We start from the raw sequence: 27,390 nt of genomic DNA, 5'->3' as shown, positions 1-27,390 counted from the left end.
ACGGAGATAATCATGAAATCCTCGGTTTGAGCCCTGGACATGTTGTGCGGGTTCGTCACCTTCGTCGTTAGACCAATTTGTCACGTTACACCCCTCATCCTCTGTTGTGAAAAATAATGCATTTTAACATAATATATTTTTATTTTTTTCTGTACCAATAACGAGCTGGACCTCTAACAATCGCCCATCTAGAGTGGAGCACTCCAAATGCCAGTTCAACATATTTTCTTGCAGACTCTTGTCTTTCCTTAAACAATCTCCTTTTAGGATCCTCCGGACAAGGAAAAGCCTTAACGAAAGTAGCTCATTCCGGATATATTCCATCTGTTAGATAGTAACCCTTCGTATAATGAGTACCATTAACTGTGAAATTGATCTCCAGGGCATTTCCTTGCAAGATATTGTTGAATATGGGAGATTCGTACAACACGTTAATATCATTACGTGAACCCGCGACCCCGAAGAATGTGTGCCATATCCACAGATCTTGAGATGCGACTGCTTCAAGTACGATTGTCGGCGACCCATGGCCTCTGGTAAACTGCCCTTTCCAAGCAACTGGACACTTTTTCCACTGCCAGTGCATACAATCAATGCTACCCAACATGCCAGGGAATTTGTGTTCTCTTCGTGCATTTGAAGAAGACGTTGAATATCATCAGCATTCGGCCTTCTCAGGTATCGATCACCAAATATTTCAACCACATTTTGGCAGAATTTGTAAAGACACTTGATGGCAGTTGATTCCCCCATACGTAGGTACTCATCAAGATGGTCGGCAGGGACTCTATAAGCCAATTGACGTATAGCAGCTGTGCATTTTTTTAGTGGTGACAATCCTTTCCCTCTAGCAGCATCGTTCCTCAGTTGAAAATACATTGAATTGGCCTCAAGTGCATTCACAATGTGAAGGAATAACTCTCTTCGCATACGAAATCTTCTTCGAAATATATGATCTTGATACACTGGGCTGGCGGAAAAATAATCATTGACAAGCCGCAAGTGACCGGCTTCACGATTTCTTTGGATGAACCTTCTTCTTCGTCGAATCTCGTTACTACTTTCAGAAGATTCATGTATTTTTCTGCTTAGTTCAAATATGCATAACATCATTTCTTCTCCCGGATCATAAATTTTGTCATTAACTTCAACTTGTACTTCGTCTTCGCTTGTTGGGCTAGAGCTGGAGCTGCTCGAAGAATGAGACATTGTATACAAATAAGGATTAAAGAAATAAATATTGAACCTACAAATAGAAGTTTGAGAATGGTAGAGAATATATATCGAGTGTGGTTGATGAGTAGAAATGTGTTGGATGAATGAATAAATTTGTAGAAATTGATTTGTATTTCTAATGATTTTTTATTATTATTTTATTTAACTAGCCGTTGGTGAATAATTTTGCTGTTTGAAAAGAGCCGTTGGTGATTCCGTTCGGGAGATTTTCTTCAGAACATGCCTTAATTAGCGACGGTTTTCAAAAACCGTCGCTATTGTTAAAAAACCGCCGCAAGTAGCGACTTTCATTAAAAAACAGTCGCAAGTAACGATGCTTTTCAAGTTGCGACGATTTACGAAAAACCGTCGCTATTTGCGAAATAATGCCGTTCATTCTGATGAATTTTTTGGCTGCCATGTCACCCAAAATTAATAACTTCTACACCCACATTTGTACATGAACATTAATGGACGTTAATAATCACCCATTAATGCACCAATGTGTGGGTGTCCTTAGTAATTAAAGTAACTTCCGTTTCTTTTATATTATGAAATCAACTTACAAACCCTTTTATAAGCATTGTGTTTGATCTCCATCAAACTATAGTCTTCAAATTCAATTCCTTGAATTTTGACCTTCTTAACAAAAACACAGAATCCGATACTTGTGTGACCTACAATTGTTCTGACATACAGCTAGCTATATGTTCAAATCTCCATGTGATTCAGAATAACATTTATTATTATTCGGGCTTACCTTAATTTAGCCAAATTCTTTTCATCAATCCCTTGATCAAGAATGTAAGAATTTATTTTTGATTGCACCCATCGGATAATGGTAAGAGCGTCTAGTAGCATCACCCCATAATCCCATAGTCATCACTGATAGTGTCTGTAAGAACTTTAAGTTATGGTTAGCGTACACTGCAGTCCCTTCAACTCATATACCCCGATCAAATCAGCAACCACTGGAATATCGAGAGTTGTATAAGAATTTGATAACGATGTGATATATCTTTGAGTATTAATAGTAACATGATACATGTAACTGAGGAAACACTTTTCCAAAATGCACGTTCTTATTCTTGTCAGATATTCCTTGCACTATTAACTCATCAGACCACGTAGGATATCTTCATATATAGGCAAACGGTGAATCACCAACTACAATACATTTGATTCACGTATTTTGAAATGACACTCAACCCCGCAACCTAATGACCCCTCAGTGGAGTCGGTAAACAGATCAAATTGCATGCTATTATGTAGAGCCTCTACAATATTGTCCCGGGTAAAAGGATTAATGGTGACTATAACCGCGGACTATTCCATTCGATAAATGAGAACCATTTGGACAACCCGAGAGAGGGTTGTTTAATGCATTATCATATGATCACTCATCTGTATGAGTGGACATCTTCGTGCCCTTACTAATGAAATTGCTTTGTGTGTAGCACACTAATCAATAGATTCAATGGGTGTCTTGCACACTTAATAAAATCTTGGACATGTAAAGTTCTAAGTCACCATACACGCTGCTCCGTAGATTTGGTGGGTGTTACTTGCTACTCGATCGTCCAAGAAAGAGGGCTGATCGTCCCTAATTGTTCAAAATTATTTAAAAGGTTAACATGCTTAACGTGAAATGCAATGCAACATATATATCACGACCTTAAAAGTGCATCATATGACAAGTATGCAAAAAATAAGAATGCTTACTCTTGAATATCTCAATACGTTTAAATTATATTGGGAATGTCTATGCTTTGATCATATACATTGAAACAAAAGACATATATTACTAACGTTCCAGGTTCATATATATTTTTTATAGCTAGAGCGATCTTCTTTTTAAACATGTTTTTATAAATCTTATATTATATCTCCAAACTATTAATAAGGCTTTCAGATTATATCTTCATCGTTGTCAGTCCTTTGACAACGTTCGCTTCGCTGTGAGGTTGGTTATAGCCTTTCCCTTTGATTTACCTCCCGGATACCTGAAAACCAAGTGCAAGATCATTGTTGTTCGGTTGATCAGGAATTTTGATTTGGGTATAAACGATATCTCTTTATTTTTCGTAATATTGACCACATTTCTGATCCCTATTTTTTTAGTTACCTAATTCCAATTCCAAGCTAGTATCCGGCCTAAAGCTCTTGAATTAGAGGAGGGGAATTGGCCCAAAAATGGGATGGGGTCCAGACGCTATCTCGATCCTTGAGTTGCCGCCTACTCCAAGAGCGTTTCACAACTCGTCTTGGAAAGCGACTAGCAAACTCACTTGGTGTGCAAGTGTACCGACTAGAGATCAATTTTCCAACTTCATCTTCTTATGCAGTCTGGTTTGACTCTTGAAAGCAGCTTGTTCTAGAAGAAAGATGTGTAGCCTCATAAAGAATCGGCTCACCTTTCCATATCGAGAACCAGCTCTTCCAGCCCGAGATACCATCATGTTAGTCAAGTTATCATATGCTTTGTTCCTCAGGCGTTGCTAGGTGGTGTAATGCTTCTAGCTCAGGTGCTTCTTATGACCTGGTTGTTCTTTACCCACGATGGCATTAGAATATCTAGCCGGAGAATTGTGCACATCAATTGAGATCTTGACGATCAGACAGTCCGACTTGACTTCAAAATGTCCAACTAGAAACTCGTTAATATTAAGAAATAACAGTTGTACACTAAAACAGTTCGATGTCGTTTGTTATCACAGATACAAAATTTTTTATACACAACTTTAATATATTTAATTTAATATTTATAAAAATATAATAAATGACCGTATTTTGTTTATATTTATACTAATATATATGTCCAAAAACCAAAAAAACTTAATATAAAAGCCTAAATAAAAATATATTTTTACATTTTCAAATAATTAAATAATTTAAAAAAAACTTGTAACTAATTAAATTAGTAAACGTAATTCAACTTAAAAACAATTTAGATTAAAGGTAAAATTAAAATTTTAATTTAAATTCATATATGAATTTTTCTAGTGATATTTGTGTATTAAGTTATTTTTTAAATGTATTTTTTTTACCAAATTGTTTTTAATCTATTTATTTATTATATTTCATATTTTTTTATATATAAAATCAAATTTACTAATTTGAGAAAATAAAAAGAACAAAACACCGTCCGTTCTAATCATCGCTCAAACCCTAGCGCAAAGACGGCCCACCACCTGATCTTCATCTTCCCTGTACCTCCCCCAGTCTCCGCCGTTCATTGCCCCACATCTCCGATCACCTCCGTCATACCACCATCTTCTCCACTAGAATTCTTGTTTTTGTATCTAATATCTTTAATCTCTCATATTCGTGGTAATTAATCAGCACGGAGATTTTAAATGTTTTAAAAGCACCTACTTCATTCTTTTTTTTTTAAAAAAAATTAAATTTTGATTTTTTTCTTAATTTTCTATATTGTTGCTGAAACAATTCAGGCGGGCAGGAATTAGAGGAGTTCTGTGAGGGATCAAAGTAGATTTCTTTTACTGCTGGATGCGATTCCTATTTAAGAAAGAATGGAAGTGGTCGGCGTGTGAGTGCAGGTGACTGTGTTACTGTATAGGCTGAAGATGGATGGAAATGGAATGCATGGAATCGAATCGGGAATGATGCACTACTTGCAAGATCAGCATCATCACGGGTTGCATCATCACATAAGCAATGGGAGTGTACTAGATCAAGACGAGAATGGCGACAATAATAATGTTGTTAGTAGTAGTGGGGTGAATGAAGTGCTTGATGGAGATGTTTCAGCTGATATGGAAAATCGAGCTGATAACCATGGCGCATTGGTGCGGCATAGTGAGAACAATAATCAGCTCACATTGTCCTTTCAGGGTCAAGTTTATGTGTTTGATTCTGTCTCTCCAGAAAAGGTTCCTTCATACCCATGTAAACTGAAATTTATACCATCCTTGTTTTTGCATTGCAATCATTTTATTTTATTTGAGTTAATTCCTAGATTTCATATTATGACGTACGTTCCAGTACTATCTAAAACTAGATAACTCACGTGTATCTTCTAGGAAACAAGCATATGATGAATCCAATTATTCTATTTATGAAAGGGTATCAGATCACATATCTGAGTACAAGCAAAAAGTTAACTTGTTTCAGTGTGGAATGAAGACTGCATTGTTTTATTGCCTGTTACACTTTTGGTTTGTTAATCTTCAACGAATGACTGTTCAATTGGATTTCTTTCGTGATGATGCTCTCAATCAACAAAATCATACATGCCTTTGAACGGTTCAAGTTTCTATTATTTTTATGGCCATCTTGAAAGCTGTATCCCTTTTAGTTACCCTATTTCAAAATTCAAATCATTCAAATTGGTAGTTTCACCTAGAATAGAGTACTGGTCTGGTAACTTATTTTGATAGTGCACTTGGCAACCTTTGTTTAAGGTTCCATTCACATAATCTCAGTTGGTTTATTCAATATTATTTCTATTTCCTCGTTATGAATCTTCCTTGGAGTTCTCACCATTTATTTCCAACAGGCACAAAGTAATGTTAATACAGGTCTCTTGGACTTATTTAGCTGTCTTTTCTGTATGGTTTTTGCTTGGTCATTTAAAGCAGTACAATTTTTGGGGAAATATTTTGGAATTTATACTTTTTTCTCCACAAAACATTTAGCCACTCCATCCTCTAGACGGAAAAATCTTGGGTTTTTTAAATTACACCATTTTAATATCCAATTCTTGTCCTCTTACATAATTATGAATCTTATGTACTAATGATGCTTAATTTAGGTAATTCAAGACTGTTTTTACCTGCATCTTGGTGAAAGGTTTTTACATGTAATATGATGGAATTTTTATGTCAATATACTGAGTTTTACTTTGAAGCTTTCAAAGTTTTAATTCTAAAAGATATAATGTGCTGTGATTTTCAGAACATAAGTTTTCTTGGTTAATCTGTTAAGTTTTCTAGGGGTTCAATAATCTCTTCCCCGTTTTCCTTTAGACTGTTTAGGCAACTTGTTTTGATTATGTCTTTCAGGTTCAAGCGGCACTTCTACTAGTGGGAGGGCGTGAAGTAGCCCCTATCATTCCTACAGATCCAATATCTACTCCTAATAGCAGAGTACGTTACTCTCTGTATTTGACTCTGATATGGTAGCATCTTTTTTCTGGTGACACCTTTTGATACTTTTCCAATAGGGTTTATCTAGTGCCCCACAAAAGCTAAATGTTCCTCAGAGATTGGCTTCACTTATAAGATTCCGAGAGAAGCGGAAAGAACGAAATTTCGACAAGAAAATACGTTACACTGTTCGCAAGGAAGTTGCTTTGAGGTACGAGAGTCCTTTTTTTTTAATCAAGTTTTATGTCTGATTTGAGATGAGAGTTTTGATGTTCGAGATTTTTCAATTTCTGTGGTGAAATTATTTTTTATTCATTTAAAGAATGCAAAGGAATAAAGGACAGTTTACATCCTCGAAGCCCAATTTTGACGATTCTGCATCAGCTGCATCGAGTTGGGACTCAAATAAAAGCTGGGCAATTGATGGCCATGGATCGCAAACTCAAGATTCTTTGTGAGTTCTATCATCTTTGCAATTTTTGTGTATTTTAACACAGAACTTTGCTTTCTGTTGCCGATGTCTTATACCGCCTTTGGCACCAAGGTCCGAAGTTTGGGACGTGTCTCGGGTTCAAAACTCATTTGTAATAAACTCCTCCCCCAACTCAAAATAAATATTGCTTTCTGTCTCTTATGATAACTGGTGCTAAAGAGTTGTGCTATGCAATTGCAGGTTCTTGACATTGTAAATCTATCTATTTACAGCACTTCTGTTTATCCGATTGTTTATGAAAAAATGATTCGGATTCCTGTAGTTAACTTCATCTTAAATGGCTAATGATTCGTTCCTTTTAAGTTTTGATTTGTGGCTCTGTTATTGCTAACGCATATATTGGAAATGTTGTGGTGGAACAATGTTTACTCGTAGTTCATAGTTTTGTGAAGATGACTTGCATGAAAGCAGGAACAATCTTTAATCGTAGTTCATAGTTTTGTGAAGATGACTTGCATGAAAGCAGGAACAATCTTTAATCGTAGTTCATAGTTTTGTGAAGATGACTTGCATGAAAGCAGGAACAATCTTTAATCGTAGTTCATAGTTTTGTGAAGTTGACTTGCATGAAAGCAGGCATATGTAGTCATGTAGACACTCATGACTGCTCATAGGAGTCCAGATGAGTGTGCAAAATCATTCAGAAGTACTGCACTACTGCTAATTGCTCAAAATTGACTGATAATAGTTTGATGAAAGAAGGAAAACTTGGTATATAAGAAATGGACTTAGGGAGGGAGATCACTCTATCATTCTTTATGGTTCTCTTTCCCTGTGGCTCTTTTCAGAGAGTGCTTCAAATCAAATCAAATAAACTCTAGTTTTGAGAATTTGATTGTTCAGGTGGGGAGAAGCTTTCTTGTTAGCTAGGCATTGAGCAGGCGTGTATGAACACTTTATATGTTGAGTTATTGCATCGGTTAAAAGAGTTTAACTGTGATTATTAAATATACATCTGAATTTTTTACAACATATTTGCCAGCTGCCGGCATTGTGGTATTAATGAAAAATCTACCCCAATGATGCGCCGGGGACCAGAAGGACCTAGGACACTTTGTAATGCATGCGGACTAATGTGGGCTAATAAGGTACATTGGGGGTTGATATAATTATTCTTTCTCTGGTTTGTTTTCTATCATTGATATGCGATCATGTCCCGTGTGCTCACCTTGATGAGATGCACCAGTCTCACAAATCACAAACTGTTAGCAGGTGAATTACTCATTTTCTGATATTTCTATGCTGCTCATATCTAAGCCTGAAATCCCCAAGTTTTAGAAGGCTACCATAGCATATTGCCAAGTACCATCGTGAAGCCTCTGAAAACCACATTTTATGATATATCTGCGATGCCATTTGTGAACATTTGTGATTTTATAGTCATTGCAAGATGGCAGGCTTTTCTTGATTTCTGTTAGTTGCAGTTGTTTTTGCTTTCTTTTGCCTCCATCTTACTGTTACGCCCTATGTAAGGAATTTCATGTTGTTACTACTAGCAAGCCCTGGAACTGGAAATATTTTCTATTATTTCTGTTTGGTTTTGTTTACGAAGCGTCTATCTGCCTTAGACCAATTTTTTTGGCAGTGGGTATACTATTTTTGTAGTTAGATTGATTGATTTGTAAGTATACAAGATTTGCCAACATAGATGTGAATGTTTTAGGGAACTCTGCGGGACCTTTCAAAGGCAACGACCACCTCGCTGGGAACGACTCCCCTACATAACAGGAGTGAGGAGGTATATATGCTATATATAAATTGTGCAGAGTATAGATAGGTATATGAGATTGACCTGGCTTGTTTTTGATAATGCAGAATGGTAATTTGGAGGCGGATGAAATGGTATTGACTGCTACTATTCCTGGAAATGCTAATGATTCATCATGACAATGTATATATACTATACAGTGTATATAATACAGTACAATACATTTTGGTTTGTGATAATTCGGTGAAATGAGTTTAACTTTGTGTAAAATAGGCTCGAGTTCAGCTAATCCATTTCGTAGTGGAAGTTGTGACGATATCTAGGGAGAAACTGATCTACATGTCTGTGATAGTGGATTTGACATAATCAGATATCTGGCTTGTACTCTATTCTGTGTGTGTTATTATTGTTGACACTGTTAGAAACAAACATAATGATAGGCTACCAATGGTCTCTGAGGTTTGGTTTTCTGGTAATAATTATCCAAAGAAACAGATGCGGATTGCTCTTGCTGTGACCGTTCATGCAAACTCGAGCATGCTACTTTGAACTATGAAAGAGTTTGAACGAGAATAATGAAACGTAGAACCATAATGGCGTCGGTGGTGCTAATAAAGTAATATTACAAGTAAAATGAGATTTTTTTTAAAGGGGGAAGGAGATCGTAAGCTAAAAGAGTGAACCTAGTCTTCTTGTTATAATCATTACTATTGCTGCCACATGTTTCTGTCTTTATATGTTAGGCTAGAGTTATATTAAAGAGTATAGACGTTTAATCTTTTTGATATGGCATCATATAAAATTATTATTACATTTATTAACACATTCTCGAACATGGCTATTGGAAAGTTCATGATCATGATAGCTTTTGCTTATAAGAGAAGTTCAAGCTGCATCTTGCAACCAAAACAGATGCAAGTCATGGATGGGCTGCAATTAGCTGATCTAATACAAATCTGAAAACGAAATGTTTCAGCAGCTCGATGAATAAGAAAAAGAAAATAGACAAAGACTTTATCATTGCATCAATAAGCGTAATACCGTTTTTATTTACAAAAATTTCGGAACAGTACGAACGATAATAAATCGGTTAACGAAAACTTGGTATTTTCGATTGTTAATATCAGTTGGCTAGCAAAATATGTGTCAAAATAAGTCAAACTGACATATTAGAACAATTCAAACTATGGTCAGATAATTTAAACTGAATAGTAAACCAAAAATAAAATATATGCAAGTTTGTTACGTTAATTACGTACTTTTCATTTTTTGAAATATTTTTTGATTTTGATTATTGTGAGTATGTTCTATAAATATAAGCATGTTTTTTATATATATATATAAACAGGTTTTTGGATTAAATAAAATTATTGAGTCTTCTCTTGTTATTTTCGACATTTTGTGTGAATCAATATGTCATAATCCCTTTGTAATATCTTACGCTTATGTTACATCACTTTCCATATACATCCTTTGTACGTGACCAAAAACTAGGAAATGTTGCTAGAAATTTATATATATATATATATACACACACACATACGCATACACATTGGTTGAATATTGGATGAAAAAAGTCACTCAAGGTCACGATTTGTTTATGATCTGTGGTTCTGATTATATTAGCAATCACTTCATGGAAAAGTAAGAATACATGGGAAGTGGTCCAACAATCATATTTGTGCTCGAACAAAATAATCAGAAAATGCATGGCAATGAGAGTGAATGAAACTTGTTCCGAGTCCATATTAAAACATGGATGTGGCATTAGTTACAAGAAACATAAAGTATAACATCTTACAAAGCAAACAGAGACCTGTAACTATTACATTCCTACCAAAAACCTTGTAGGCAGAAACACTGAAATACATCTCTTCTTAAAATCAAACACAATATAATACAATACTAAGCCAATGTTTTTAGTTCCTTCATTATTGATTCCAACACCCCAAACTCGTACTGTGTTCCCATCGTAACAATTGAGCTAGCAAAAACATGAATAGGCAAAGTGGTTCTTCTTCGAAACATAATGTGATATGAAGTCTTCAGAAGAAGCTGAAGAATCAGGAATATCTGTGGGTACAAGTATCTGATTTCTGCCAAAAGCGATTCTCCTTCCAGCAACATTGGCGTAAAATAGGCCTGAGATGGCCGGAACAAATACATCGCTCTCGGAAGAAATATAGAAGTCAATAACTTTCTCAAATTCAGAAGTTTCAGAGTCTAGAAATTCGTCCTTTTTATCCATAGGCATTATTGCCTCCTGGAACAGTTATGAAGGCAGCGAAAAATGTTAGTGAGGTTAGACTTTTATCATCTACAAAGGGTATAAGATAAGTCGAATTGACTCGTGATCTATTCTACTTGAGCTCAATTATTTCCAAATCTGAGCTTTTACATTGTTATCAAGAAGTCATAAACCGACAAGAAAGCATTTATTATAATTATTATTTATTTATATATCCATATGTATATATACTATATAAATATGTATTAAAAATATCATACAAACCAAAGATATGTGACAATCATTTAGTATATAAAAATACTTATCTTTATTATTGAAAAATTGGTCCAAATTTTTTCTTCATAACATAAGGCGTGATATCCTAAATTGAACTCCATTTTCATCAGATCAACAATAATTTGGGTAAATGAGGTAGCTCTCGAGCTCAAATTCATAATGTCCTAGCCAAAAAAATTCCAAAACTCAGCTGAACCTAACTCATTTATACCCCATCAGCCTCTGATGGAAAAAAAAAGTGATGTAAGAGATAAGAAACATTCAATGAGATTATCAAGCAAGAGAAAAGCTAAAATTATTCTCAGAAAAGATGAACAGAGGGAGAGAAACGAACATCATTATTTCAAGGAAAACATAAGACAACGAAAATTCTACCTTCGTATAAGTTTTTGGGAAGAAGTCCTTCAGAGCATCAAGCCTGCTGTCCCATCTTGTTTGAGTCACATACACTGTGGTATCCTTGTCGAAGCCAATCTTTCTCAAAAAGAGAGCTATCTCTTGTGGACCATAACAGCTTTTGGACCCTGGAGAACCATTGTCTTTGTGACAGCCCTTCTTCTCCAATATATCAACTCTTAAGTCAACTGCCACAAACTGACCATTTGACTTCCGACTTGCGGATTTTAGGTGGTCAATCATTGAGTCAACCACTTCGCGAATCCCGGATTGTGGCTCCAGGGTTCCAAACATTGCCAGACATGCAATAGAGTCTGTATTGGTCTTTTCCTTTGTCTTTTTCATGTTTACTGATGGGAAGTAAGTGGATATCCTTACGTTTCCCTTTGTTCTGAAAACTGGTTCTACATTTTCTGCAATGTACTCTTCAGTAACCCGATTAGGAACTTTCACTACTGCTAGATTACGAGCTGATACATCAGAAGGCTGAGATTTGACAACTTTGACCACGCCCTCGAGGCTTGCTATGAACTTTTCAACATCATAGACATCCTCAAAGCTCCTGAAAGTCGCGAAAAATTAATTTGTCTAGATGGGCACCAAAGAAGCTGAACAATGTCATTCATTTAAGCTAATATTTACAAAGAAATACCCATGCTGATGAGAATTAAAAGACTATTGCACATAAGTTTACTCAATAAAGAAGATTCTCTATACAGCGGTGATAACTGTACACATTTCTAGCAAAATAAGACAAAATATCGGTCATCCATAATTTTATCACAAACTGCTGTGGCTCAAAGGCGTCAAATACACACCAAATGAAGCAAAAAGTGGGAGAGAGATAACCACTGGTACATGATGAAACCCAAATGCACATATTGCATCTTTCTTTTTCCTGCTCTGAGATAAATATGCAGCGGTTTATTTTAGCAGTTAATTTTATTGATGCCAAATCCATAAATTAGAGCAAGAAGCCAATCTCAGATAACACAAAAAGAAAGTACACATGCAAACAAACATACAAGCAGACAAAAGTTCTAATTAAAGAAATTGGCTTTAACCTCTTATCACCAGGTTTGCTGCCTCTAATATCTGGGATTACAAGGGTAGCCCGTAGATATCTGGCCACAACCACCGCATCAGCAATCTAATGAATTACAATGAAATGACGATGTCAGATTAAAAATAATGAAGCAACTAATCAGAAAATTAACAAGACAATTATTCAGAAATTAATAAGACGACTCATGAAGCAACTAATCAGAAAATTAACAAGACAATTATTCAGAAAATTAATAAGATGACTCATACTGAAGTCAACTTCTGGTTTATCAGAAGCACAAGTAACAAAATTAGCAATTCATGTAAGTTTTGGCTAGGGATATGCACAGATAAACTTTTCTGAAGTAGTCTGAGAAGGTTCACACCATCATTGCCGTAACACTTCGGGGACTGTTGCTTCTAGGGAATTCTGAAGGTAAGGGACTAGAAAATATATCTTGACATCATCATAGTCGGTTTTTGAAAGAAATAGACCAGAAGAAACAAGTCCAATGCGAAAACTCTTCGAACTTTGATAAATGAAATTAATCAAGACAACGAATTACGCATACATGCATCTTATTTGACTTCTTTTACCAAATTGAAGTCTAGGTGATAATTCATTATACCTGAGAGACATGGTATTCAGGGCCATTAGTCAATGAGAAGGTGGCATATCCTTGCATCTCATCTGTCTCCTCTGCGACCAATACATCACATAACACAAACACATTATATGATAATCCAAAATTAAGACATACAAAAACAGAGCTGAAATTATCTTCTACTAACGCAAAACTGGCTTCTCCCAACAAGGCTTCAAGGTGACGCCGTCCTCCTTCCAAGGTCCATCGTCCCCTTTTGTGACACTAGCAAGGCTGTTATCAGAAGCTTTGTTTGTCTCATGAACGGTTGGCTTCATAAACAGAAACAAGAAAAAAAGTGTTTGAGCCGACAACAAAACCCAATTTCCCAATTCCTTAACTTTTAATCAGATCCAGAACAAGAACGACTGAAGCACATTGGTAAAAAGATAAAGCAGTGTAAAACTGTAGTTGGATCAGATGTTACAGATGTTACAGATCCCAAAACCCCAGCCATTCACATTTGTCATATTCAGACAGGAGGGACCGATGACCAGCTTGTGTGAGCGTCAAATGTCAGTTCAACCACAAGGCAGTAGCACAGCTTCGACGAAATCAAAATGAGAAAAAAAAATCGAGAAGTTGATCCGGCTGCAAGCTTCCAATATTAGATCTTATAGTACCATAACAAAAAGCACATAAGGACAATCGATTTGGATCCAAGTAGGCATCAGATTGATAAACTAAAAGACAAAAAGTCCAACGTAAAGGCCGAAGCTTGCGCGCAAGGGAAGACAGACAATGCAAAATCTCTCCCATTTCTACACTCTAAGCTTCAAAAATTCGAAGAAAGAAAAAAAGAACACTACCAATTTACTTAGGAAGAACATAAGAAGACGTACCTTGAACAAAAAAGATGGTTTGGATATGAAGAACTTACATGAACAGAATCGAAATGATCGCGCTTAATCATGTTGGCAAGCATCACAAACATGGTGAAGGTCAACACAGCTGCCAATACTTGTCTGGGATCAAACGCCATTGCTTGGGAACTCTCTCCAAAACCAGGCACTGAGAGACAGAGAGAATCGTGATTTAACAGCGGTATTTTTGGCGCATTTTCCGGACAAGTAGAGTGAGCATACGGGAAGAGAAACACCGACACTTTGCCGAAAACATTGACCTCCTAATTCTACTATTTTTCGTGAACATCCAACGATAATTTATTTATTTATCTATTTTTTAGAAATACAGATTTGTTAAGATTTAGAAATTAGAACTGACCTTAATTCTATTTATCTATTTTTTGTAGGATAATTTTGTTAATATTAGGATTTGAATTTAACCTAATCTAAAAAAAATACCTTAAATAAAGTATGAGTGGGTCTCATATGAGACCGTCTCACGGATCATAATCTGTGAGACCGTCAACCCTACTCATATTCACAATAAAAAGTAATACTCTTAGCATAAAAAGTAATATTTTTTCATGGGTGACCCAAATAAGATATCTGTCTCACAAATATGACTCGTGAGACCATCTCACACAAGTTTTTGTTATAAAATATATACAATTTTCAAAGACGTAATTTTTAACATTAATAACACATTTCATCACGTCTCACGACCAAAAATGAACAATGGGAGCTTAGACTAGACAATTTGATTTAATTCAGCCAATATGTGATATCTAACACACCTCATCAATGTGATATCTAACACACCTCATCACACTCAACATCGAACAACTGGAGCGTGAAGTTTACTAGACATTAGTGGTTGACCAATAAGACAATATAACATATAACGATGAGTTTTAGCTCTGATACCATGTTAAGACTATCACGCACCAAACTTGAGAGCACAATATCGGCGTGGCTTTCAAATAAAATTCAAAAACAACAAGCCTTATAGTATAGAATTTAACCAAAAATCAGTATATTATTTTATTACGAAATTTTTTCTTACATCCCGAAGTACAAATCATAATCAAATACATCAACGGAAGCTAAAACTTATCATCACAGGGAGAATAAAATCAAATAATAGTAGCACTTCTGAATGTCTTCTTTTTCATCAGCCCAAGATTATGTATACTCTTCCTCTTCGAGTTCCTTTTCATTTTTATCTGGGGTAGGAAATAAGAGGGTGATTGTTTGAGGAAACACTCAGCAAATGGGGTCAATCGTATATATACCAGAACATCGAAATGTACATATAATATGAGTTCAATGGTGAAATGTGGCAGAACATATCGCAACATAAATCAAAACCAAACAGAACTCGAAACAAGACATCAAAACATATCAAAACAAGACACTGTTATTCATTTTTTATTCATTGTATACTGATCAGTCCCTAATTGTTACTCTTTTAAAGGGACGATGCCATATATCGATTATTATAACTCACCTCATCATAGCCTTATCTTATCTTATTATGTTTCGGAAATTTTCTTACCACTTTTAATTCGAATCATAATAGTGCATTTTCAAAATTTCATGGAATGATAAAGGAATCATGCGAAACGAACATATATGAAATCAAAAGACATGAAACGATTTATATACGATCGAGTTTTCAAAAGCAGAAACACCATTATTTTAAAACACATATACAACCCACTTACCTCGATCTCAGCTTCATATAATGGAAACTATTATTGATCATCTTCTATCATTAATTTCATGGTATGGCTTAAGAATTATATTTCATAAAGAAATCCTTGAATATCCACAAATACACAATACCCAATGTATCCACATAAAAGATGATTATTTTTAGTGCCCTTCAATCCTTATGTCACTGCTCTAATTTAATAAAAAGAATTAGTAGATATTAATATGGTAGGAAATAAGTTGCGGTGGTAATTTGACAAAATGAAATTAATTAGAATAGTAGTTAGTAAATTTGATGGTGATAAAATATAAGGTTTATGGTTTGTCTCTCTACTCTTTTTATAAGAAAAATGAAAATGGATTGAGATGATTTATATAATAATATACAAAAGTGACATGAAAGGTTGACACATTGAAAGGAATTTATGAAATGAGTTACAAATTTTAAATAATAATAATTTCACATTAATATTGAAATTAATATAAATCGTTAATTGAAAATTAAAATAGTGAATTAACTCATAAATAGTATGTTGTCTTTGAAGTTAAAATTTATTATAAAAATAAATCCTTACTCTGTGTGCCATGAGTGACAAAATTCAACCCAAAAATGAAAATAGAACCCTAATTTTTTTTCACAATTAGATAAAAGAAAATTTTAAATATATTTTATTTATTATATCGCAAATATGGTCGTAAAAATTTGGATTTGAACTCAAATGAATCATTGTTCCATATATATAAAACTTATACTTAATTTAGTCAATGTGTCACATCTAACAAAATTATATGTCGATTTCAAATTGAAAGTTATAAATCTGATTTTGAACTTCATAGCTCGTCTCAATTTTAAAATTGTGATATCACGTGGTACGTCATGTGTGAACTTTATAATTTTTTTAACAAAACTAAATTTATCTCATGTAATATAGAGTTGTGTTTTTTATGTTATTTTCCTACTGAAACAATGTTTTTTTTTTGAAAAAAATTGTGAAATGTAATTCACATATGGTGCTCACGTAAGACGGAACAAAATCATCTGTAATATTTCATATTCCAAACTGTGTAACATTTTGCTCAAACAAACTATGTTTACACAAATTATTAAAAAGTAAACGCATTAAACATCATGTATGAACAAAATACAATTAATCATCAATAAAACATTCGATTCATTTATTTTTTTTTATAAAAGAAATCGATAATAAATTCTATCACAAGCACAATAAAAAATAAAACAATATATTGATAATTTTTAATAAAAAATAGATAAATCGAATTTTTATTTATGTTATATTTTATCTTTTTTTTTTTTGAACGGTATATATATATATATTTTTTTTTAATCTTTTTATGCATAGTGTTTAGTACATTTACTTTTCAATAATTTTTACGAACAAAATTTGATTTAGCAATATAACATGATTTAAGACGTCAAATATAACAAAATTTTTCTTCAACGTAAGATATAGTGAAGAGAACAAGGAATCAAAACATTTAATTAATGACAAAAACTTGTGTGAGACGATCTCACGGGTCGTATTTGTGAGACAGATCTCTTATTTGGGTCACCCATGAAAAGTATTACTATTTATGCTAAAAGTATTATTTTTTATTGTGAATATGAGTAGGATTGACCCATTTCACATATTATGATCCGTGAAACGGTCTCACAAGAGATCCACTCTTAATTAATTAAGAATCTTAATTAATTAAGAAGTCTTATCAAATGTCGGGTGAAGCCGTCAATCATGCACTTGCTGCTCATCAAGCACTAATTACATGTGTTTAGGCATGGAAATCTGACTTTAAATTAATAACTCGGCTGTCGCCATTTTGTTTTTTAACGAATAAACAACATATCTCAAGTGTTAGATAGTTCATTCAAATATATCCATTTCTTAGGATCACACTATACTTTAGAAGAGATGAATCTCTTTTAATATTTTCGAAACTTTGAGTTGTTCTTTAAAAGTTGTAAGAAAATATTCTTGAATGACTAGTTTTGCTGGACTATTAAAAAGTGAATTAGTCAGAAACTGTCCCTCTTGATTAGTGATCAATTATAAAATGCAATTGACAGTTAACAAGAAACGACTTGAAAATAACATGTAAAAATGTTAAGTGCATAAGGAAATAAGACATATGTTTTATGGATGTTTGGATATAGCACTCTTATGTCATCTCTTTCTTTCACTTAGGAATGATTTCACTTAAAAACTTTGGTTGTACAACGTCTTGTAATAACTTACTTCAACTAGGACTTATTATTGTCTAAACTGAAACTCTTGGTGCTCACTTTACAACATTTGGATGTTTAAATATCATCGGTTTGCCAGAAAAATAATACAAAATAACCCAATATTCAGCTTGATGGCTTGAGTTGTTAATGTTGCATAAATTGATAATTGAAGATCTAATATATTCTGACAGGTGTGCTTTGTGAGCGGCTTAAAATATGAAAGTTTTGAGTGTGCTCGAAAATCTTTGAAATATGAAGGTTTGAGAAAATATTCAAATAGTTCTGCAATTTTAGTTGGTTTCTTCTATTTGAAATTTGCAAATTTATAGTTAAAATGCTCAATTTATGTATATGAGCAAATCCAGAATTTTATGTTTGGGAAACCGCAGTGACGACAGTTTGAGGCGGTGCCAGAACTACCAATTTCTAGTGGGGTCGTTAGTTTCACTCTTCAGACTCAGAGTTATGGTACGTGCGTTAGTTCTCTTTAACTTTTTATATGAGTGTAAGATATATATAGAAATGTAAATGACACAAACCTTGAGTCTAAGTGTTAAACACACACACATATATATGTTGTTGATGGCAAATTAAAAATAAAAATAAGGAAAACAAATCAGGGTTTTATTATTATTATTTTTCGTTATATAAAGGTTTGATTCTTGTTTTCATTTGTATAATGTAAAATTTTGAATGAATTTTTGGAAATTTTTATTATTTTGTATATGTCAATTGAAAATGATTGATTTTGTTTTAGTTTTTTTAAAATTTTTAATACATAATTTATTTTGTTGTTGTTGATTGAAAATTTTGAAAATCATTAATTTTTAATCACTTGTAGATATAATAAAATGAAAATGCCTAAATATCAATCTTGGGGTCAAAAAGAGAAATGAAACGAAGGTATGTGAAATTAATTCAAAGTCAAGCCGATGATATTAACAAATATTTTAGAAGAAGCAGTGATATGTGTCGTTTTACGTGTTTTATTGCATTAATTTTTTGTGTATTTGCATTGTGTGTGTGTGCATGCATTTCATCTACATTTTGTTCATTTTAGAATTAACATATGCATATGATCGTGACTCAGTTGTACTTGTTAAATTTGCAGAGGAAATGACCGGAAAACTTAAATCGGGGGAGAATATACGAGCCACAAGAAAAAGGAGAGAATTTGGTAGAAAGGGTGGCGCTCGGGTGATAGAATCTTACTGGAGCACGAAGACTGATTTCCTGAACATGTTGACAAAGAGGTTGGCGCTCGGGCGGTATGATCTCACTGCTCATATTGCGAGTGAGTTCGAGAGAATAATTTGTGACATGAACGAGTAGCATAATCCGTGGATTTACAATTTGCATAGATATATGAAATTGGATACACATCGATAGTCATAGTCCAGTAGGTCGAAAGCTAGGAGATTTCATAGAGCGACGTGCAATTCAACTTTGAGAAACAATTAAAGATATTTAATTACTTCATTGAGTTGAAATAGTTTGGTATAGCTCGAGAGGGCGTGTTCAATTGTATAGGAAATCACGTCGAAAGAGTGGATCATTGTCGAACAAATTAAGTAAATGAACGAGGGACATGTGAATCGAGATTCCCAACAAATTCATTTCTCCTTGAATCTTTGATTAATCATTTTAGTTTGCTAATTTCATCGTTTAATCCTGAAAATATTGAGTATTCGCTTATTTCATCACTGTAGTAGTCATAATTTTTTAAATCATTGTTGCTAAATGTTTAATAATTGAAAATAAAATTGTGAAACACGATCTTTGGAGGAATGATACTCGTACTTGTGTACACTATATTATTACTTGACATCGTGCACTAACGATTATATTGAACTTTAATTATATTACGTTTTACCGAGGATTATACAGTGCAAGTTTTGCTAGATTAAGTTTTTTTTTTTGGCGCCGTTGCCAGGAACTGTTAATCTACAATTTATTCTCAGTTATTTACTTTAGCATTCTTTATTATATTTTATTTGAATTGACATCTTCAATTTCTTTGTTGATATACCTTTCGGTGCATGCAAAGTCTCTTGAATCTGAACTTGAGGTATTTGATCCCGAGATTGAAAGAACCCTCCGCAAAAGAAGACAACAAAATAGAGGCTTAAATACATGATGAACAGGAACGAGCGTGAGGAAGAGAATCATGAAGACCTACGTGTAGAGGAGCCAGGGCGCATACCCATGCTGGAGTACTTACAACCTTTGCTTGATGGAGCACGTCGGAGCATAGTGCGACCACTAGGACTTATTACTGTCTAAACTGAAACTTTTTATGCTCACTTTACAAGATTTGGATGTTTAAATATAATCGGTTCACCGAAAAAGCAATACAAAATAACCCAATATTCAGCTTAATTGCTTGAGTTGCTTATGTATCACAAATTGATAATTGAAGATCTAAGAAATTCTGATAAGTGTGCTTTGTTAGCGGCTTAAAATATGAAAGTTTTGAGTGTGCTCGAAAATCTTGGAAATATGCAGGTTTAAGAAAATATTCAAACGGTTCGGTAGTTTCAGTTGGTTTCTTCTATTTGAAATTTGCAAATTTATAGTTAAAATGCTCAATTTATATATATGGGCAAATCCAGAATTTTATGTTTGGGAAGCCACAGGGACGACAGTTTGAGGCGGTGCCAGCATTACCAATTTCCAGTGGGGGTTGTCAGTTTCACTCTTCAGACTTATGGTACGTGCGTTAGTTCTCTTTAACTTTTAATACGAGCGTAATAAATATAGAAATGAAAAAAATAGAAATAAATTACACAAACCTTGATTCTAAGTGTTAAAATGAGGGATCTCACTATCAAAGCCAGACCTCTTATGAGGCCAAACAAGTCACCGCTTAGGTCCCGACCCACTAAAAGTTCCAAATTTTTTAAAAAAATAATACATATATATATATATATATATATATATATATATATATATATATATATATATATTGATGGCCAAAAAAAAAAGAAAAATAAGGAAAACAAATCAATCAGACATTGCTTCACTTTTCTTTGCTCGCTCACATCTCAACTCTAATATCTGCAGGAGCTGTAGCTCCTTCAAGCAACGTTGTTCACCATCCTGACTTGAAGTTGGGGATGGCTCTAAGGCAATCTCCAACCCATATTCTCTATTTTTCATCCTCTATTCTCTAAAATAGAGATTCATGATATCTAGTTTTAAAAATCTTCTCCAACTCATATCCTCTAAATATTACCAAATACTTTATTTTTTTAATTTATTTCATTTTCAACCCATTTCCTTTAAATATTAAGAAATACTCTAATTCTTTAATTTATTTCATTTTCAACCCATATCTTTCAAATATTTCATTTCTCTAATTTATTTCATTTTCAAATACACACACACACACACACACACATATATATATAATTAATTAATTTCATAATGTATTATTTAACTAAACTTAATTAATTCGCTAAACATAACACAACTACATGTGTATTCGACTCGTTTATTTAAAACAATACATTTATTTTGTCATCAAATTGCAAACAAAAGACAACATTCATCAAACAGACATAAAATATAAATGAAGACAAACATAAACGACACATGATTTAAAGAACAACATACAAATTGACCATTAAAAATACTAATATTCCGAATTATTGTACTCCTCCCACAAATGGTCAATAAGAGCATCTCGGAGTGCATAGTGAGCCGATTTATCTTTTATTTTACGATGGCGTGCAAGAAACTCTTGGAAATCGGGCATGCTCATCACGTGCCATTTCAACATCTGGGATGGGTGCCTCGCGATAATCTGTGACTGGCACATTCAATTCCCTTTCGTCTTCAATAATCATATTGCGTATTATAATGCATGTTGTCATGATATCATGCAGCATTTGTTTGCTCCAAACTCGTGCAGGTCCAGTGATTATCGCCCACTTTGATTGCAATACTCCAAATGCTTGTTCAACATCTTTTCTACAACTTTCTTGTCGTGCTGCAAAATATTTCTTCTTTGGATCTTGTGGATTGTGGATTGTTTGCACTAGAGTAGCCCACTTTGGATATATACCATCTGCTAGGTAGTATCCCATGGTATATTCTTTTCCTTGTATGACATAGTTAGCAGGGGGAGCTACACCATTGGCCAAATTAACAAAGAGATGAGATTTTGATAACACATTAATGTCATTGTTTGAACCTGGCAAACCAAAATATGCATGCCATATCCACAACTCGTAATCTGCTACGGCCTCCAAAATGATAGTTGGTTTTCCGCTACGACCAGCATATTGTCCAGCCCAACCTTTTGGACAGTTTTTCCACTTCCAATGCATACAATCTAGGCTTCCTAACATCCCCGGGAATCCACGTTGTTTTCCAATAAGGAGAATCCTTTCAATGTCCTCAGCATTTGGAGACCGAAGATACCAGTCACCAAAAACCTCCACCACAGCCCGAAAAAATCTTTTTAAACTTTCAATCGCAGTAGACTCCCCGATTTTAATATACTCATCCGTTGAATCTGCTGCCATACCGTATGCTAAGATACGCATTGCAGCTGTTATCTTCTGGTATGGGGACAACCCGGGCCTCCCCAACGCATCTACTTTCTGTACGAAGTAATTGTCATGTTGTTGAACGAATTCCATAATTCGCAAGAATAGCCGACGGGACATTCGAAAACGTCTCTTGAACATTGATTCATTGTACATTGGAGACTCAGAAAAATAGTCATTGTACACGCGTTGTTCGACAGCTAATCTGTCTCGATTAATCACAACATGGCCAGTGATCGAGCCTTGTCGGTGCAAATTATCACTTTCTTGGAAGTAACTGGAGACAACGGTAGCACTGTTTATGAGCTGGCTTAAAACCATTTGTTGTTCGTCAATGCGATTCAACTCATTCTGTACGTTGGCACTAGATCGATCTTCGTCGTCATCTCAGATGACGACGAGGACGCATAGAAAGAAAAACTTGAAGGATCTCCTTCATCAAAATTCATTTTTGAGCAAGTTGAGTAAATTATCAAGAAGTCACTGGTCTTTAAATAAGTGGTGACACTTATGAGTTTATTTATATTAGATATTTTAATTTATTTTTAATATTATATGGAATAAAAGCAAACTCATTTTTTTGTCACAGGTTGTGTATTTCAACACAGCCAACTGACGAGGGGGGTTGTCTAATTTATATAATGCATGTTGTCGCGGGCTATGCATTTCCACTAAAAGCCAACTGAGGAGTAGGGATGTCAATGGGTTCGGATTTTACCCAGACCCACAATAGACCCGCGTGTATGGGGTGGGTTTGGGCATACTAAATGGGTCATGGGGTGGGTCTCGGGTCCAATTTTCAGACCCGTCCGGATATGGGGCGGGTCATGGGTCCTATAATACCAGGCCCATACCCGCCCCATATATATGTGCATATAAATATTCTAGGGTTTTAGTTTTATTAATTTTCATTTTTTAGTAGCTCACCTCAACTATAACGATCTTAGCTATTCTTATGTGAACTGTTGCATTTGAATCTGCTTTTAGCAATAGTGGAAGAATAGTTGTTCCTCATCTTAGTAGAATTAAATATTGTCTGATCACTGATTTTATATTGATCTGTTTAAATAATGTTATGACTTTTTTTGGGGATGTCAAGATTTTTTTGGAGAGCTAGTAACTCTTTTTTTTATGTAATTCTTTATGTCGTGAAAATATTTTGTTTGTTATTATTAAGTGTGGTCGAAGACATGAATTAATTTTCCACAATGTTGTATTTATAGGCTTGTCTGTTTCATAATTCAGTCATGTGAGAAGAAAGATTGCTTTTTTATTTTTAAAAAATTCGGGTCTCACGGGTCTCATGGGTCTACCCGGCCCCATTTCGTACTCGAGGTGGGGTGGGTCCGAAGAATATTTAACCGGGGTGGGGCGGGTAATGGGTTAAAGTTTTTTTCATGGGGAGGGTCTTGGGTTTAGCCAAACCCGCCCCATACCCGCCCTATTGACATCTCTACTGAGGAGTTGTCTAGTTGCAGTCAGCAGTCACGTGTTGTCTAGTCACAATCAGAGACAACTCAATAGCCCACTCTTGTCTATATACTAGTTGTCACGGGTTGTGCATTTAAAATAAAAGCCATGTGATGGGTTGTCTAGTTGCAGTCATCAATCACGTGTTGTCTAGTCACAGTCAGAGACAACTCATTTGTTAACTCTTGTCTATATTTTTTGCAGTTGTCACGGGTTGTGTATTTGTCAGCAAAGAAAAGTCATCTGGCACGAGTTTTCACCCACTAATAAAGAAACTCTATAATATGTCAGAGATGCATTGTACATTTAAAATAAAGTTCTTTCAATACACACCTTTAGATCAAATTTCGTATCCCCAAACAAATCAATCTAATTAATTTAAATTTCTACAGTTAGATCAGATTTAATTATAATTGATCCAGATTTCTTATCAAAATGTTTTGGCTATAAATTGAAGCATCATACGAAGCATTGAGACCACTCCTACAAATTGAATAATTATTTACAATCAAATGACTTCATCTAAACGTGGTGCAGCCTTCTCAATCGAGGAGGACAAATTACTTGTGATGACTTATCTTGATGTCTCCCAAAATCCAATGATTGGTATAAACCAATCACGCGATAGGTTATGGTCACGAGTGGCAGCTACATACAACGAACAACTCGCTGGTAACTCAACAGAGCCTCGAAGTACTAAGGCCCTCCAATGTCGCTGGTTCAACATAAACAAGATTCTCCAAAACTTTATGTGGGGACCCGGACGCTAATTATCTTGTTATTCATCTTTGGGGATTTAATTATCAATTAAGATAAACATGGTCTAAAAATTTTTCTTTTTAAAATGTAAATGCGGAACGTAATGGAGTGTAACTAATATACATCTCAGTATATAAGTATAATAAGGTACATCAATTATTCAAACTAGTCTAAGGTTCAACTACTAAATTTCAAGTATTATACCAAGTCTACAATAAGTCCGAAATCACCACTCTAAACTCGTCTTCCCTCATCATCTTCTTGACCCCGATCTTGTCCCACCTGTTGTCATGTACACATACAAAATAAGACAACAGCCGGATACTCGGGTGAGAATAAATCCCAATATAAAACATGGTAGACATGCATATACACAATATAAATCATAAAGCACATTAGCATGCATAAAATCAATAACAATAGGTTCCATAGTCTATGAAATCAAATCAAAATATGCATGCAGTAACAATGGGTTCCATAATCTATGAAACCAAAACGAAATAAGCATGCAGCTCAATTCAATTCATATCTTGACTCGACTCGACTCTAACTCTAGGGATCCCGGTGTGAATAAGACGTCACTGTCTGTCAATTACCCTCCCAATCGGGGTGACAGTACGTCTTATTCCTAGACTTCGGTTGTAACGTCCCATGTTCTTGTGTTTAAAATGTACTAGAAATTTTTTTTTTTTTAAATTTCGGTCCTTGTAAAAATATTTTAATAAAATATTTTTGTCCATGATCTAGAACATTCGCTAGCTAGCATTTAAAAATCAATTGCAATCGTCATTAAATTAAACATAAATAAATGGCACTATTACCAAACTATAGGAAAAGCAATAATCGTTGGGAAAGTCATTTTTCCCGCTCCAACAACCACTATAACAGCATAAATAAATGGTTTTAAAAATACTTTTTAACGTAACAATCATAATAATAACATGAGTGCGGAAAAACAGATAGAAAAGCGATGGTCCTCTCGGGGGGGTGTGTTTGCATCTTCATCATTCATCTCATAGTCACAGGACTTCCCTCAACCTCACTGTACAATCCAACACACCTTACAATCTAGAGTTCCAAACCCCCGCAGATTACCATATCCTGACTCCTTTCTCCTCTACCAAATTCCCTGTCCTCTCCCCCCCAAACTTGCTCTCTCCTTTTCTTTTTTTGTTCTCCTTTTCCCTTCCCGTCCCCAACATGTCAAAGTAGCCCTACTGGACCTCGTAATTTGTCAAGTTACTAGCCAACAACACAAACTAACCACCCCAAGTTCCCCCCATGTTCTGCCGAGAGCTGTGCTGTGGATGCACCCTCGTTTCTGCCCACTGGTCTCGAGCCGACTACCCTGGCCACGAACCCACGTGCCTAACCCTTACCTAGGACCCTGAGGACTCGCCTTGACACCGCCCAGCAAGCCTGGAACGAGCCCCTGCCCTAGTCCGAACGTGCGAAGCCTGCACCTCATGGTGCAGCTCCTCGGGTGGAGTCCTTGCTTGCAAGGACTCCTCCCTGCCCCATCCAGATCGAGTCCTAGCATGGCTAGGACTCTCCCTAGACCATGAACAACCCCTGGCCGAGCCCTGGCCCCAGCCCCGGCCAAGCCTCTACCTCTAACATAGAACCCGAAACCCAAACCCCCCTTGACAACACCACAGCCGATGGTTCCATTGGTTTTCTGTTTTCTGCTGGTTGTGGTGAGTTCGTGTGGCTGTGTCTTGCCAAAAAAACGTTATCTAGACAACATGTAACATCATGGCAGTCCCCTAAAACAAGCAAGACATGAATCGACACATGAACACGTTAGATCGCAACACGAATACGTAAAAACCGTACTAAAATTTCATAATCTTTACACATGCAATCAAACAATCGGTATATGATGTATTGGATGAGAAAAAGGAAGATATTGGCGTGCCTTTGCGTAATAAACGCACGATATACCGACGACGACGAAGAACGGGAAGAACCGAGGCTAGAACCGCTAAAAACCTTGAAGAACAAAGTGATTTCCTCACGGCCGAGAGGTGAAGCTGGCCGAGGAAAGATCTGCGGTTCTTTTTTTTTTTTTTTAAATTCTGTGCGGCGTGTATGATGTGTGAGGCGTGAGAGTGAGTGTTAGGTTTAGGTTAATCTCACTTTAATATGCTAACTAAATGATAAAAAGGCTTAAGGCTAGATAAATTTAATTAAGCCCACTAGTGCAAGCTAGACTTAAATAAAAGTCAAAAAGTTTTCATAAAAAAAATTAATTAGTGAATTAAATAGCCGGACTTCTAAAAGATCGAGTTTTTGTTAAAAAAATTCCAACACCGATAAAAATTAGTCCCGGCGTATAAAATCACTTTAAAAAATTCTTGATTTCAAAAGAATAAGAAAACAACTCCCCTAAATTAAATAATTAAAATTAATTATTTAATTAACACCTTTTTCACATTTTTCAGCCCCCGGTCTCCGTTCCTCGATCGTCACCTGAATAAACTTTTAAAAATGTATTTTCATGCAATAGTGACAATAAAAATCATAATAAGCATGTATGTCACATAATTTAATAGCAATTAGAATAAATTACTCATTTTTCATAATTTTTAGATTTGCATGCAGTTGGATTACGTCGCCTTAAATTTGGACCTTACATCGGTCATGTCTGTATCGAATGTCTACAATCGGAGTGAC

General features: G+C 35.0%; 3 protein-coding genes across 5 annotated transcripts; 1 reads left to right on the top strand and 2 right to left on the bottom strand.

Annotated features, from left to right (window-relative positions):
• Window positions 1–4,352: 4,352 nt before the first annotated feature.
• On the top strand, window positions 4,353–8,913 carry LOC140841221 (GATA transcription factor 24-like). 2 transcript variants are annotated; one of them, XM_073208489.1, is made up of 8 exons: window positions 4,353–4,545; window positions 4,668–5,108; window positions 6,240–6,323; window positions 6,401–6,534; window positions 6,646–6,777; window positions 7,799–7,904; window positions 8,480–8,554; window positions 8,632–8,913. In XM_073208489.1, the coding sequence occupies exons 2-8, from the start codon at window positions 4,803–4,805 to the stop codon at window positions 8,701–8,703; spliced, it is 909 nt and encodes a 302-aa protein (XP_073064590.1). In that variant the 5' UTR covers window positions 4,353–4,545; window positions 4,668–4,802; the 3' UTR covers window positions 8,704–8,913. The 2 variants fall into 2 exon arrangements, with proteins under 2 accessions (XP_073064590.1, XP_073064589.1); XM_073208488.1 differs by having other exon boundaries at window positions 4,353–5,108; window positions 8,480–8,555; window positions 8,630–8,913.
• A 1,333-nt stretch (window positions 8,914–10,246) lies between these two features.
• LOC140841220 (protein MANNAN SYNTHESIS-RELATED 2) lies at window positions 10,247–14,263 on the bottom strand. 2 transcript variants are annotated; one of them, XM_073208486.1, is made up of 6 exons: window positions 14,013–14,263; window positions 13,281–13,404; window positions 13,118–13,191; window positions 12,509–12,594; window positions 11,424–12,006; window positions 10,247–10,787 (listed from the first exon to the last, which is right to left on the bottom strand). In XM_073208486.1, the coding sequence occupies exons 1-6, from the start codon at window positions 14,112–14,114 to the stop codon at window positions 10,509–10,511; spliced, it is 1,248 nt and encodes a 415-aa protein (XP_073064587.1). In that variant the 5' UTR covers window positions 14,115–14,263; the 3' UTR covers window positions 10,247–10,508. The 2 variants fall into 2 exon arrangements, with proteins under 2 accessions (XP_073064587.1, XP_073064588.1); XM_073208487.1 differs by having other exon boundaries at window positions 13,118–13,188.
• Window positions 14,264–21,651: 7,388 nt separating this feature from the next.
• Window positions 21,652–22,806, bottom strand: LOC140840690 (protein ANTAGONIST OF LIKE HETEROCHROMATIN PROTEIN 1-like). Its single transcript, XM_073207863.1, has one exon. It carries the CDS (start codon window positions 22,804–22,806, stop codon window positions 21,652–21,654), a length of 1,155 nt encoding a protein of 384 aa, XP_073063964.1.
• Between the last annotated feature and the right edge of the window lie 4,584 nt (window positions 22,807–27,390).

Source organism: Primulina eburnea, chromosome 9, assembly GCF_022965805.1.
Source record: "Primulina eburnea isolate SZY01 chromosome 9, ASM2296580v1, whole genome shotgun sequence".
Taxonomy (NCBI): domain Eukaryota; kingdom Viridiplantae; phylum Streptophyta; class Magnoliopsida; order Lamiales; family Gesneriaceae; genus Primulina; species Primulina eburnea.
Note: the sequence above shows the minus strand (reverse complement) of the source record. Positions and strands in the feature narration are given on the sequence as shown.